The sequence below is a fragment of the Meleagris gallopavo genome, chromosome 30, assembly GCF_905368555.1.
Source record: "Meleagris gallopavo chromosome 30, MGAL_WU_HG_1.1, whole genome shotgun sequence".
In the NCBI taxonomy this organism is placed as follows: Eukaryota; Metazoa; Chordata; class Aves; order Galliformes; family Phasianidae; genus Meleagris; species Meleagris gallopavo.
The window spans coordinates 599,804-611,702 of record NC_139433.1 but is presented as its reverse complement, the minus strand read 5'-3'; the positions used below and the strand labels follow the sequence as shown (position 1 = coordinate 611,702).

Genomic DNA, 11,899 nt, shown 5'->3' with positions numbered 1-11,899 from the left:
CGGGCCCGCTCCAGCCCTGCCTTTAAAGTCTCCAGGGATGGGGCGTCAACCGCATCTCCACGCAACCTTTTCCCGTGCCTCACCACCCTCACTGTGTGTGAGGCTGTCACGGGGTTATCCCTAGATAGAAGTCCGTGACGGGGGGGCACAGCCCCGGGAAAAAGAAAAAAGGAAGGGCTCCAGACGGCTTCCGCGAGCCGGCCGGCCCCGGGCCGCGTGCGCTCCGGGAGAGGGGGAAGGGCAGAGAGCTGGCAGATAGTTTGAACCAAGAGAAAACGCAACGGCGGCGATCGAGGAGGAACGGGAATTCACTGAATTAACCGAGTCAAACAGAACGAGAGAGACAAGAGCATCCCAAATGCCAGGCAAACCACGACAGTGCGAGGGAAAGCACGTGCTTTGCTCCGCGGGAGCCGAGGCGGCTGAGCCGAGCGACAGAGACAGGCGCTCGGGTCCCGACCGGAGCTCCGCCCCACCGCCTCTGCCCGCCTGCTCCTCCGGGGATGCTGCCCCGCCATCGGGATACTCGAAGTGCCCATAAAAGGCAGTAAACGGAACCACGACATTCGCTCGTTAAGTCCCGCTGCTCCACACGGTGTTGTGGTGTGGAATAGTGACAACAGAAAATCACAAAACCACAACAGAGGCAGATTGTGTTTCTGCAGTGCAGGTTTCCAGTATTTTTTGTATGTAGCATATTCCTGAACTTAGAACCTTCCTGTGAACCTGTTGTTTCCAGTATATTTTTTTGGTATGCAGTGGAGCTCCTTACTGAACTTACAAAACGCTCATGAATGTTATTGATTCGTGAAGAAAGCTGATGGATAGAGTGAAGTTGAGAATGGGCTGCACTGACTCGGGTAGGACTGACACAGCACAGGATAAGGAAAATACGCAGGATGGGAGAGCCCAGCATAGGACGGCATGGGGACAGTCAGGCAAAGGATGGGGAGAGCCAAGCACAGGACAGGACACATGTGCTCACTTTGGAATATCGCTCTCCTATCCAAACACAAAGCAGAACGGATGTGCTAACTTCAAAATGCTGCAGATATTTCAAAGTACAAAGCATACCTAAAGACAGCAGTTTGGTAGCGGTCCTTAGGTGGAGATGTATCACAGCAACAGTGTTGGGAAGATTGTGAGCCTGAGGCGCTCAAGCAGTGAGTGCCAGGGGAGGCATCACCTGCGTTGGGTTTAGGGTACATAACGGAACGGATTTCACTGGCCGGTGCACCATTTCTCCCTTGCCGATAGAATCATAGAATCATAGAATTGCTCAGGTTGGAAAAGACCTTCAAGATCATCAAATCCAACCGCAACCTAACCATACTACCCTAACAGCCCTCCACTAAATCATGTCCCTGAGCACCACATCCAGACGGTTCTTAAACACATGCAGGGATGGTGACTCACCCACACCTCCCTGGGGAGCCCATTCCAGCGCTTAACAACGCTTCCTGGAAGGCAGTTCTTCCTGGTATCCAACCTAAACCTCCCCTGGCACAACCTGAGGCCATTTCCCCTTGTCCTGTCACCAGTGAGAAGAGAGCAGCCCGGCTCTCACTGCAATCACCTTTCAGGTAACTGAGGAGAGCCATAAGGTCTCCCCTCAGCCTCCCTTTCCCCAGGCTGAACAGCCCCAGCTCCTTCAGTCTCTCCTCGTAGGCCATATTCTCCAAGCCCTCCCCCAGCCTTGCTGCCCTTCTTTGGACCTGCTGCAGCACCTCCATGTCCCTTCTGTACTGAGCTGCCCAAAACTGAACCCAGCACTCGAGGTGAGGCCTCACCAGTGCCCAGTACAGGGGCAGGATGGCTTCCCTGGTCCTGCTCACCACACCATTCCTGAGCCAAGCCAGGGTGCCACTGGCCTCCCTGGCCACCTGGGCACACTGCTGGCTCATATTCAGCCGACTGTCCATCAGTCCACCAAGGTCCCTTTCCGTCAGGCAGCTCTCCAGCCACTCCTCCCCAAGCCTGTAGGAGTTGCTGTGACAAAATGCAGGAAAGCTGTGGAGGGACTTTTTATGTGGGCATGTAGCTACAGGATGAGGGGAACCGGTTTTAAGCTGGAAGAGGGTAGATTTAGACATGATATTTGGAAGAAATTCTTTCCTGTGAGGATGGTGACGCTGGCACAGGTTGCCCTGTGAGGTTATGGATGCCGTCTCTCTGGAAGCGCTCCAGGCCAGGCTGGATGGGGCTGTGAGCAACCTGGTCTAGAGGGAGGTGTCCCTGCCTGCAGCAGAGGGGTTGGAACAAGGTGATCTTCAAGGTCCCTTCATCCCAAACCACTCTGTGATGCTAAAGTATACAGATACATACATAGGAGGAGATGATCAAAACAAGTAAACTCTCCCCCAAGAGGCTCGCCTTATAGATGTCACGAGATGGAAGAAGCACCACTGGTTTAATGAATCACAAAGTTTATTTTGAAGGTTTTAATTTTTTTTAATGCTGTGATAGCTTCTCGGTGGTTGCCTGGGGGTCGAGGGAGGAAGGCTGAAAGTCTTCATCGCTCCTAAACTTTCATCCCCGGTCTCAGGAGCACGCTGAGTTACGGTGCTTGCGTTCTCTTCTGGATGTGGTGCCTCTGGTACTTCTCAGTTGGGCCCACGCATCCTTTTTTAGCTTCTTGTTCCTTCCTTATCCTCCAAGTTCAACTGTAGACAATCCACGCGGTTCCTGGAGATGCTGCTGTGTGCCACACTGAACGTCCTGACTCCATGCTCAGGTGTGGAGAACGTCTGTGTGTGTGTAGGTCCGTGGTGGGGTCCGTAGCTGGGAGGTGCTGTGCAGCTGCCTCTGTGCAGGCGGTGCGGATGCTCAGATCCTGTAGGAGCACGGTGCGGTGCACAGCGGGGCGTTGCTTTCCTCATCTTCGGTCGCTGCCTTGTCCAGGCGCCAACACGGCTGGTTGGCGGAGGCTGCGGTGGTCTGGCTCTGTGTGTGTCCAGATGTCCATCTGCAAGACGGAGAAGCAGCAAAGAAGCAGCCGCCTGTGCTGCCCTTCCCTGCAGGCCCCTGCTCACCGGGCTGTTGGTCTGCCAGCCATTTCCCCGGCCGTGTGTGGAAGGGCCCCTGCAATCTGTAGGTTGGTGCCAGCCCTGCAGTGGGGCCACGTTTCAGCAAAGCGATATAAAATGCCGGGGTGAGGGCAGGGGGATCCCGGGGAGCTTCCAGGATCCCTTCTGATCAGGAAAGGATACTGTTTGTGTCTGACTTATCTTTTCTGTATGGCAGCACGGAGACCAGTTAGTGAGCTGAGGATCGGCGTGTGTCCTGCTCTGAGTTCCATCCTTGTGTGGTTGGCCGTCTGCAAGGCAGATGGGAAGGAAGAAAGGAGCAGCCACGTGCCCTGCTTCCCTGTGCTGCCCTCCCCAGCGTTGCCCTGCTCACCGGGTTGTTGATCTGCCAGCCATTTCCCCGGCCGTGTGTTGAAAGGGCCACTGCAGTCAGTAGGTCTGGTGCCGGCACCTGCACCAGTGGGGCCAGGTTTCAGCAATCCAGGGCAAAAGCTCGGATTTGCAGCAAGGGGTCTTTGGGGAGCTTGCAGGGTCCTGTAGGACCAAGGTGGGTTACAGTATGGGAGAGACTCATCTGTCCTGCAGAGGTGGCCCTCTTGTCCGGAGATGAATCCGGGTGAGGGCAGGAGCGCCTCGCCGTCCCGCTGTGTCCCTGTCCCCGTGTGTGGCTGTGAGGCAGAAGAGGAGCAGCTCCCATCCATCCCCATGGGCTGCTCCTGCCCAGCACAGCCCTCGCTCCCTCGCTGCTCGGCGGCGATCTCTGGCTGGCACTGCCCTTCTGGTCTGCATTCCGGGTTGCTGTGACACCAAGCTCACTGTGGAACACAGCCACCACCAATGCTGTGTTCTTGTGACATGGCTGTGCCAGTTGGGGTGTGGTTCTTGGAGCTGGTGGCTGCTCCTGGTGATGTGGCCATGACATAGCAGGGCTGGTGCTGCTGCCCCTCCCCCAGCCTTGCTGCCCTTCTTTGGACCTGCTGCAGCACCTCCATGTCCCTTCTGTACTGAGCTGCCCAAAACTGAACCCAGCACTCGAGGTGAGGCCTCACCAGTGCCCAGTACAGGGGTAGGATGGCTTCCCTGGTCCTGCTCACCACACCATTCCTGATCCAAGCCAGGGTGCCACTGGCCTCCCTGGCCACCTGGGCACACTGCTGGCTCATATTCAGCCGACTGTCCATCAGTCCACCAAGGTCCCTTTCCGTCAGGCTGCTCTCCAGCCACTCTTCCCCATGCCTGTAGGGTTGCCTGGGGCTGTTGTGACCAAAATGCAGGATCCAACACTCGGCCCTATTGAAACTCAATGTTTACTTTGGCCCATCTATGCAGTCTATCCAGGTCCCACTGTAGTGCCTCTCTTTGCTCCTGCTATGCAGGCTCTTTGCAGTGCTAAGGGCAGCATTTTCCCCATAACACCGCCTGCACAAAATTTGAAGGGTTCATTGGTTTATTGTTCACCCGCTACACTCCATGTGATGCCACTGAACCCCTTTAGGAATGTGGACAGTCAGTGATCCTCTGCCTCTTGGATACCAGATCCAGTATCTGACCCAGGTCCTCCCGTGGGACAGAGTGACTCAACAGCCCTCTGCATTGGTTCAACAAAATGGAACAAATAAAATGCAAAACATTTATTTGAGTGTGTTGTACAAAAAGTTTCCAGTCTTAAAATGTATATTACAAATCATTGAAAAAGACAAGACATTTGGCATGCATATTCTAAGAGGAAAAAAAATGAAAATATAACCACAACATTTTGAAATGGTAAAGTCTAGGATCATTATGTAGTTTTCATGAGCTCCACGTAACGCTTCCATCCTTTTGTGCCTGCTTTCCAATTTGTACATTTCTCACAATTCCTTCTTTTAAATAAAATGTGAGCCTTCTGAAAATGGGTTGGCAGCAGCTGAATGCAGGCAGTGACACTGCCCAGAGAACTACAAGGTGATGGAAAACAAAATCCACAACTCAATCACAAGGCATCACCATCATCATTATGAACAGAGTTGAACAGAGAAGTTACTGTTCTGCCCAAACGTAAAGCGTTTTGGCCTCACCTTGCTTAAAATAGCTTATTGCTCATGATTTTAGTGTGATGAACACTGGGCAGCTGAGATACACAGCAACATTTACCTTACAGACAAAGGATCATCACTTTGTTAACAGCCAACAGGAAAACGTGGGTCCAATACAACTCTTTCTTCCTGAACTCCATGTCCATTTGTTGCTTGTGTGGTTTTGAACGGAGTCTTTTGACATGAAGAGTTCCATTTACTCTCTAGACCTTAGCATTTCAAGAAAGGCATTATGCTTACAAATGATAATTGCATGTAAATATGATTTTGTATAAAAAAACACTTAAATTATTTTAAAGTGGTTTAAAGCTAAGCACATTGAAGCGCAATTAAAAATTCTGTTTCCCAGGCCATTTGAGACGTCGGACAAATGATAACCTCTCATTTGTCCTGCTGTTCAGCTAAAACAATGATTCCAAAATGCAATCACTATCTCACCTTCCACTCACTGGTTTACAACAAAGCTTTGTCCCGTGCTTGCACAGGGCTTGGGGTTTGGACCCATCAGTGGCAATGAAATTCAGTATGGAATATGGATACTCCTTTGCTTAGAGAGAAGATTTCAAAAAGAAAAAAGAGAATGAATGGCTTAAGGAAGGGAGACAAGTGGCTACAAGGCTTCCAACACAGAGCGTTGGCATACAGCATCACAATCTTCTTAGTACAAAAGAAAAAGGTTCTCAAACATTCTAGGGTGTAAAGAGGATTTCTAGGAGCCTCTTCCAACCACTCCCTGCTCAGGCTGCAGCTGAAAGGCTTTACACAGGATTACAAAGAAAAAGGGTGCATAAAAAACTCTACAATCCCTAAACTGAACATGAGGTGTCCTGTTGCTCGGGGATAAATGTGCACATGAAGGGAATCTCCTTTCACAGTTTGCTCTGCTTCGCACTGCAGTACAGTTTTGGTGACTAACGAGAGCTGCAGACCAACTGGTTTGGCTTTTCCATTACAGTCCATGGGAAGCAGATGTTTGTTTTCTTCCTGAGACTATTGGTTCCTGCTACAAACAAAGTGCCAGCTAGCGCCTATCTAACAGCAGAAGGGTGCTGAGGATCAGCTGCTGGTTCTGTCAGGGCCTGAAGCAGCCCACGCACACAGACCGTGAGCTAAAGGTGTGCAGCGACAAGAATCACAGCCACACCACTGCTTGGAACAAGCCACTGCAACACAACAGCTGAAACAACAAAGACAGAAGTGTGGGGAAGGCATAAAGGTCAGAGGCCCCACAGAGCCCCATTATGCCCATCTACACAGTTAAAAGATCAGCTTAATTATTTTTTCTGTAGTTATGCTGTTATTCCTTCCCCCTGAATCCCCCAGTGCAAGTTATTCAGAACTCATTTGCACTGTCTCACCCACAATACAACTGTTACCTTGTTCTTCTGTATGGGTACTCTCAAACACTCTGTCATGAACTGCACTCATTAACTTCTCCCATCAGAGAAGCCTTAAAATCATTTTTCCTGACAAGTTCACTGCATGTCTCCTTCAAGCTCCACACCTGTATCAGACAGCAGAGCACAAAAGTTGACTATCCTCCAAATCCCTGAGAGCTGGTTCACCTGCACGACTACACAGGAAAGGAGGGCAAGGTGGCATTGGATTTTATGTGAGCAGAACATTTCAATTATCCTGAAAATGAAAAGAGAAAATCTTTGATGAAGAGAAAAAGCAGCAGCAATGCTTTCTGGTTCTTCAGTAAAGCAAAAGAAAACGTCCCAGTGTGGAGCACCAACTTAAAGTTATGCTGAAGCTCAGCATCAAAAGCAAGAGTAAGGAAATTTGTCTGAATCAGACAGACACGCACAAAGAAAACAAGTGGAATACAGTAGTTTGTTTGTGTCTTGTAGTTTACAGTGAGGAATTATTCTCAAACTCTAAGTAGCCTTTTAGAAAGCTGTGGAATCACCAACACTTAGCCTGCTGAATTCAGCTTCTCCCACATCAGTGCTTTCTGTGAGCACCTCTATATGTGAAAAAAGAAAATAAAGTGTTTCCAAACTTACAGGAAACAGCTCCAAATCCAAGGAGAAATTCTGCATGCTGTCACTGAGGGGTATAAGATAAAACACCTCCCCTGTAAGACTACAAGGCGACACGTCTCCCATACAGCAGCTGTTAAGAAATCAGTGGCTCAGGTAGCAAGAGGTTCCCCCTCATTCAAGCTGCCTTTCTGCCCATTCTTCACAGAAAAAATAAAAAAGAAAAAAAATCAAAAGAAAAAAAAAGCACATTCATTTCTTTAGTATTTAAGATCACAGAGCAATCCTATTTACAGGAAAATCCTCAGGGAGAATAAGCAATCTGAAAACTGGCCAATGTGAAACAAAAATAAATACAGAGAAAAACTGCAAAAAGCTCTCAAACACTGTGTGTGTGGTACAGAAGCTGTGGGTCAGAAAGGGGAAATGCTGCCCAGTGGTTGGAAGGTGCACTGTGAAAATACTTTCACACTGATTGCATCCATTTGTATAACAGTGAATTTAGAAAAGGCAATTGGTTAACAGTATGTCTGAGAAACATAATTTCATTAGATACACTTTACAGAGAGAGAGAGAGAGAGAGAGAGAGAGAGAGACGACTTACTACATATTTCACCTTCTACTCAAGCAGAGTGGGAAAATTACACTTGAAAAATGGCCAATGATACCCATGGAGTGACCCCTTCAGCCCAAACAGCCAAATCTTCCTACTGCTTTTGTAACGCGCCGCCTGCTGAACTAATATGAAAATCTGAATTATGCTCATTAACTTCAGTAATTAAATCATCCCACCCAAACAGAGAAAAGTAGCGCCTTGAATTTATTTTTAGATGGCAAAAAATACAAACTAAGCTTAGAAATCTCACTTCTGTTCCCACCCTGCTTGCACTGCATAGCCATCAGTCAAAGCCACTAAAATGACCTCCTAGGTTACATCTGTCAGTCATAATATTGTTCAGAGAACACAATGTCCAAAAGCCACCGAAAACATCCAAACCTCGCTGCTGGTTTGATGAGTCTCAACTACTTGAATGACATGGTCAGAGCTCAAGAGTGCAGGTAACAACAGCGTTCTGTGCTGTCATCAAACAGCGTCCAAATTAAGAACTAATGGAAAAACCATCGGCTTGACAGTAGCCAAGGCATTCTTTGGAGCAGTCAAGTATTCTTCCAGTGCTTGAAGATGCGCTGCTATCTGAATGCTGACCTTAGGAGAGTCACTGCTACCTCCACAGAAGTGCAGCAGAAGAAACCTTAAGCCAAAGGGACACTGTCAGATACCAAAGTCATCACCCTGAAATAAAAACCATCTGCTACTGATAGAAAGCATTCTTTATATAAAAAAAGATTGTTCACATCACTCGCTGTTACTGCGAGGATCTGAATACTGCAAAGTAATGCTTCCATCACATCAACAGCAGTTCCTCATAACTCTCAAAAATGTCACTCAGCTATTTCTGTACTACTCTGCAGATGCTGTTTAATGTGTCTGACAATGGCCCTCTGAATATAAGACAAGTATGGATAAGCTGCATCTGGGTCTGATTAAACAAAACAAAAAGAAATCAACATTTACACAAATCTTAGTCATTCTGTTCAATGCTGAATATGTCAAAATCATTAAATCATGATGCTTAACATCATAAATACTATACATCACAACTTGCATTCACAATTTAACGAGATTTCATTTGTTACAATGTCAAAATCCTTTGAGAACACAATCATTAGAAGTCTGTTTTTGACACTCCCTTCACACATCTTCAGACAGCAGAAGCCATTGCTCTCCATCTTCTAAAATAATGACATGGAGCCACAGCACTGACAGGATTCAGATGATCATCAGGCTGTCAAATCCTGGAGTAGGACAGAAATCCACAGTCCTGAGCCAAGACCTGGTTAAAAGGCAGCTACCCTTTATTACTTCCTTTGGTGGAGAAGCACTTCTAATGAATTTGGGGCATAATTTTTCCAGGCTGGGCACCCACAGGATCCTATCATTTCTTAAAGGTTAGAGAAACACTATCACCAATCTCTCCCAAGGCCCTGCAGGTAAACATCCCTTCTTAAACTTTGTTTTTTAAGTTATCTTGCTTATACAGGCACAAAGCACAGGTTTACCTTACACTCAAGAAGTCTCGTCCCATTTTAGCTAAAAATTTCTGCTGCAGGTTTGTGCATAAGACTTTAAACTCTGTATAGGGAAAAAAAAATTATTCCAATACAGTGTTTCAACAAAGAGAGAGAAATTAAGAAATCTATTAAAAACTCTGGCAGTTTTGTTCAGTAAAGGTTTTTTTTTTTAGATTTTTTTTTATATAAAAATGTACCAAGGAGTAACCATCAAAGAAATCAGATGATACGTATAAAAATAGTTTTCAGTGGCTCTGGAGGAAAAAAAAAATAGCAAAAATAAAAGGAAATAAATGGAAAAAAATAGCAAGTAATAGTTTTTTTTCTTTCTTTCTTCACATCACTGAGCATCCTCGAGAAGTTGTTCTGGGATCCCCCTAAAATCAGAAAGACACAGCATTAGCTACTTACTAGCTCTTGGTATTATAACACTGGACTCTGGTTATCCCCCTTGTTAATAGCACCTTCCTCCTAGTTCAGCTGTATGCAGGGAGCACTGCAGCTACAAATGGAGCACACTGCTCATCAGTCTGTGCACAGGAGTAAGACACTGCTACTTTTGCTGCTGCGGTCTTCTGTGATGGGCTGAGTGGTTCATGTCCACACTTTCAACACTGACAAAAATGGCAAATGAAAATCATAACACCACTGGCTTCTTAACAGGAATTCTCTTCCTTTAGTTCACGTCTTTCCTTTCAAGAGAAATCTATGCTGCAAAGCTGCTTCCTGGGGAACAAAAGTTACTTGTGTGTTTCAGTTGCTTTACACTTCAACTACGCTGCTAAATGCAAAGGAAGTTTGCACAACTTAACTTCAAACCTGCACAGAAATAGTTCTTGAAAAGAGCTACTTGTGGCCACTGACCCAAAGAACCAAGCAGTCAGGTTTGAAATACATTTCAACTATGTCCTAATATTACCTGTATAAAGCATACTTCTCCTTTTCACTCTGCCAACAGCTAGTTAGTTTAGTTACCATACAATACTTAACTGAGAGCTATGAGAACACATGAGGGTGATGTTATAAAGGAAAACCAAGTTTATTTCAAATACATATATACTACCAGAAAACAAACAGAAACTTGAAACAACAGAAATACTCTACATCTCTTGGTTTTTTTGAGGTCCTGTTTCCCAATGGTTATATTCTGTTCACAGCAGGAATGCCACAGATACTTTTTTCTTTTTCAGAGAAAGCAATGCTGAAATGGGGAAAGGCAGTCCAGTGATTACTGACTGCTAAAACTCATCTTACCAACTCCAAAAACAGTTTAAGTCATTGTAGCTTTGTAAATCTGATCTGCAGTGTACTTCCATAGATACCCAGCATCCAAACTGATATTAGGCACTGCCTGAGCTGTACAGTTACTGATTCAAGCAGCAATTCCTTGAACATTCTTTCTGCATGCTGTAGCAATGCTGTATAGCTGCAAGCTGTTCTAGCGTCATCTTCTGCAAGCACCCATTGGAAAATGGACCAAGAAACTCAGAACTAGTAAAAACTGAAGGGAAATCCATTATCTCCTGGCTGATTATTCAAACCAGCCAAAAACAAATTAAAAATGCAGTCTGTATCTCCTTACCTGTTGGTTGAAAAGGTCCTCCTCTCCAAAGTCTGCTTCATCCTCTTCCTCTTCATTCTCCCGCATGACGACTGATTTAGTAACAGTTCTCACTGCAACTTCCTACACAAAAGGAAAGAGAAGATGACTAGTGGTCCATATGCATCTCTGAGCTTTTGCTGTATCATCAGTATAGCAATCCCATTAATGTTTGGAGGATATAAATCAATTTGCCCCACGATCAGCTGTATAAGCAAATACTCAAGATCCTGCAAACCACAAAACCATTCCTCATTCCAGCTATCAAAAGGCATCGTGGTGTAACATAGCTTCAGGAGCTTTCTTTCTTTACCAGGTGTTTGAGAAGAAGCAGGTGCTCGTTAGTTTGACAGGCTCACAGCAGACTGATCCAGGAGCTCTCCAAGATGTATTATGATGTCAGAAATTGAAGTTTCTCCGTATGATTACACAGTATTAAGAACTCTCATTCTTTCTGCTAAATGCTTCATATCTACTGCATATGTCAATTATCAGGAAAGTCTTGCTAATCAGGCATTAAAAAGAATTTTAAAACATCAGGAAGCTTCCTTTATTACTAAACTATTTTTGAACACTTCTTAGTAACAAGAAATTCACTGTGTGCTTGCAGCCTCGAAATTGCAGATGCAAATTTCTACTTGTGGAACAAGACACCCTAAGCAAGCAAACAACAGGTAACCAATCAGGAAGGGACATGGACTTGAAATGTGTTCAGACAGTATTTTAACTGTTTCTCCAGTTTGAATTCTAAGCCAGCTTTCTGTTGGTACAAATGACCCTCCTACTTTGTACTGTGCTGCCGTTCCTGCACAAAGTGCTTCCATAGAGTTGCAAAAAAAAGCAGCTATAGGCAGATGTAGGACAATGCAGAACACATAGGAACCAAATGGAAACATCTGCTGTACTTCCAACACTGAAAAGACAACTCTTCCTACCTCTCCATCAGAGTTCACGAGGTATGTGCGGATATTTCCCCCAGTGCCCCAGCTGCCTTGATTCTTCCACACGAGAACAGAAGGGGGGCTGTGAGACACACCTGCATCCGCACCCCAGATCTAGTGAGAAAGACATTCAGTAATC

The 11,899-nt window shown here is 46.1% G+C and overlaps 1 protein-coding gene across 1 annotated transcript in view; it reads right to left on the bottom strand.

The window, feature by feature from the left end:
* Positions 1–4,642: 4,642 nt before the first annotated feature.
* The window catches only part of LMNB2 (lamin B2), a 29,853-nt gene continuing 22,596 nt past the window's right edge, over positions 4,643–11,899 (bottom strand). Inside the window, exons 10-12 of the mRNA XM_085211619.1 lie at positions 11,755–11,874; positions 10,802–10,903; positions 4,643–9,596 (exon numbers count right to left, since the gene is read on the bottom strand). Of these exons, the coding sequence (XP_085067745.1) occupies positions 9,555–9,596; positions 10,802–10,903; positions 11,755–11,874 (264 nt within the window). The 3' untranslated portion in view covers positions 4,643–9,554. The remainder of the gene's footprint in view (positions 9,597–10,801; positions 10,904–11,754; positions 11,875–11,899) is intronic.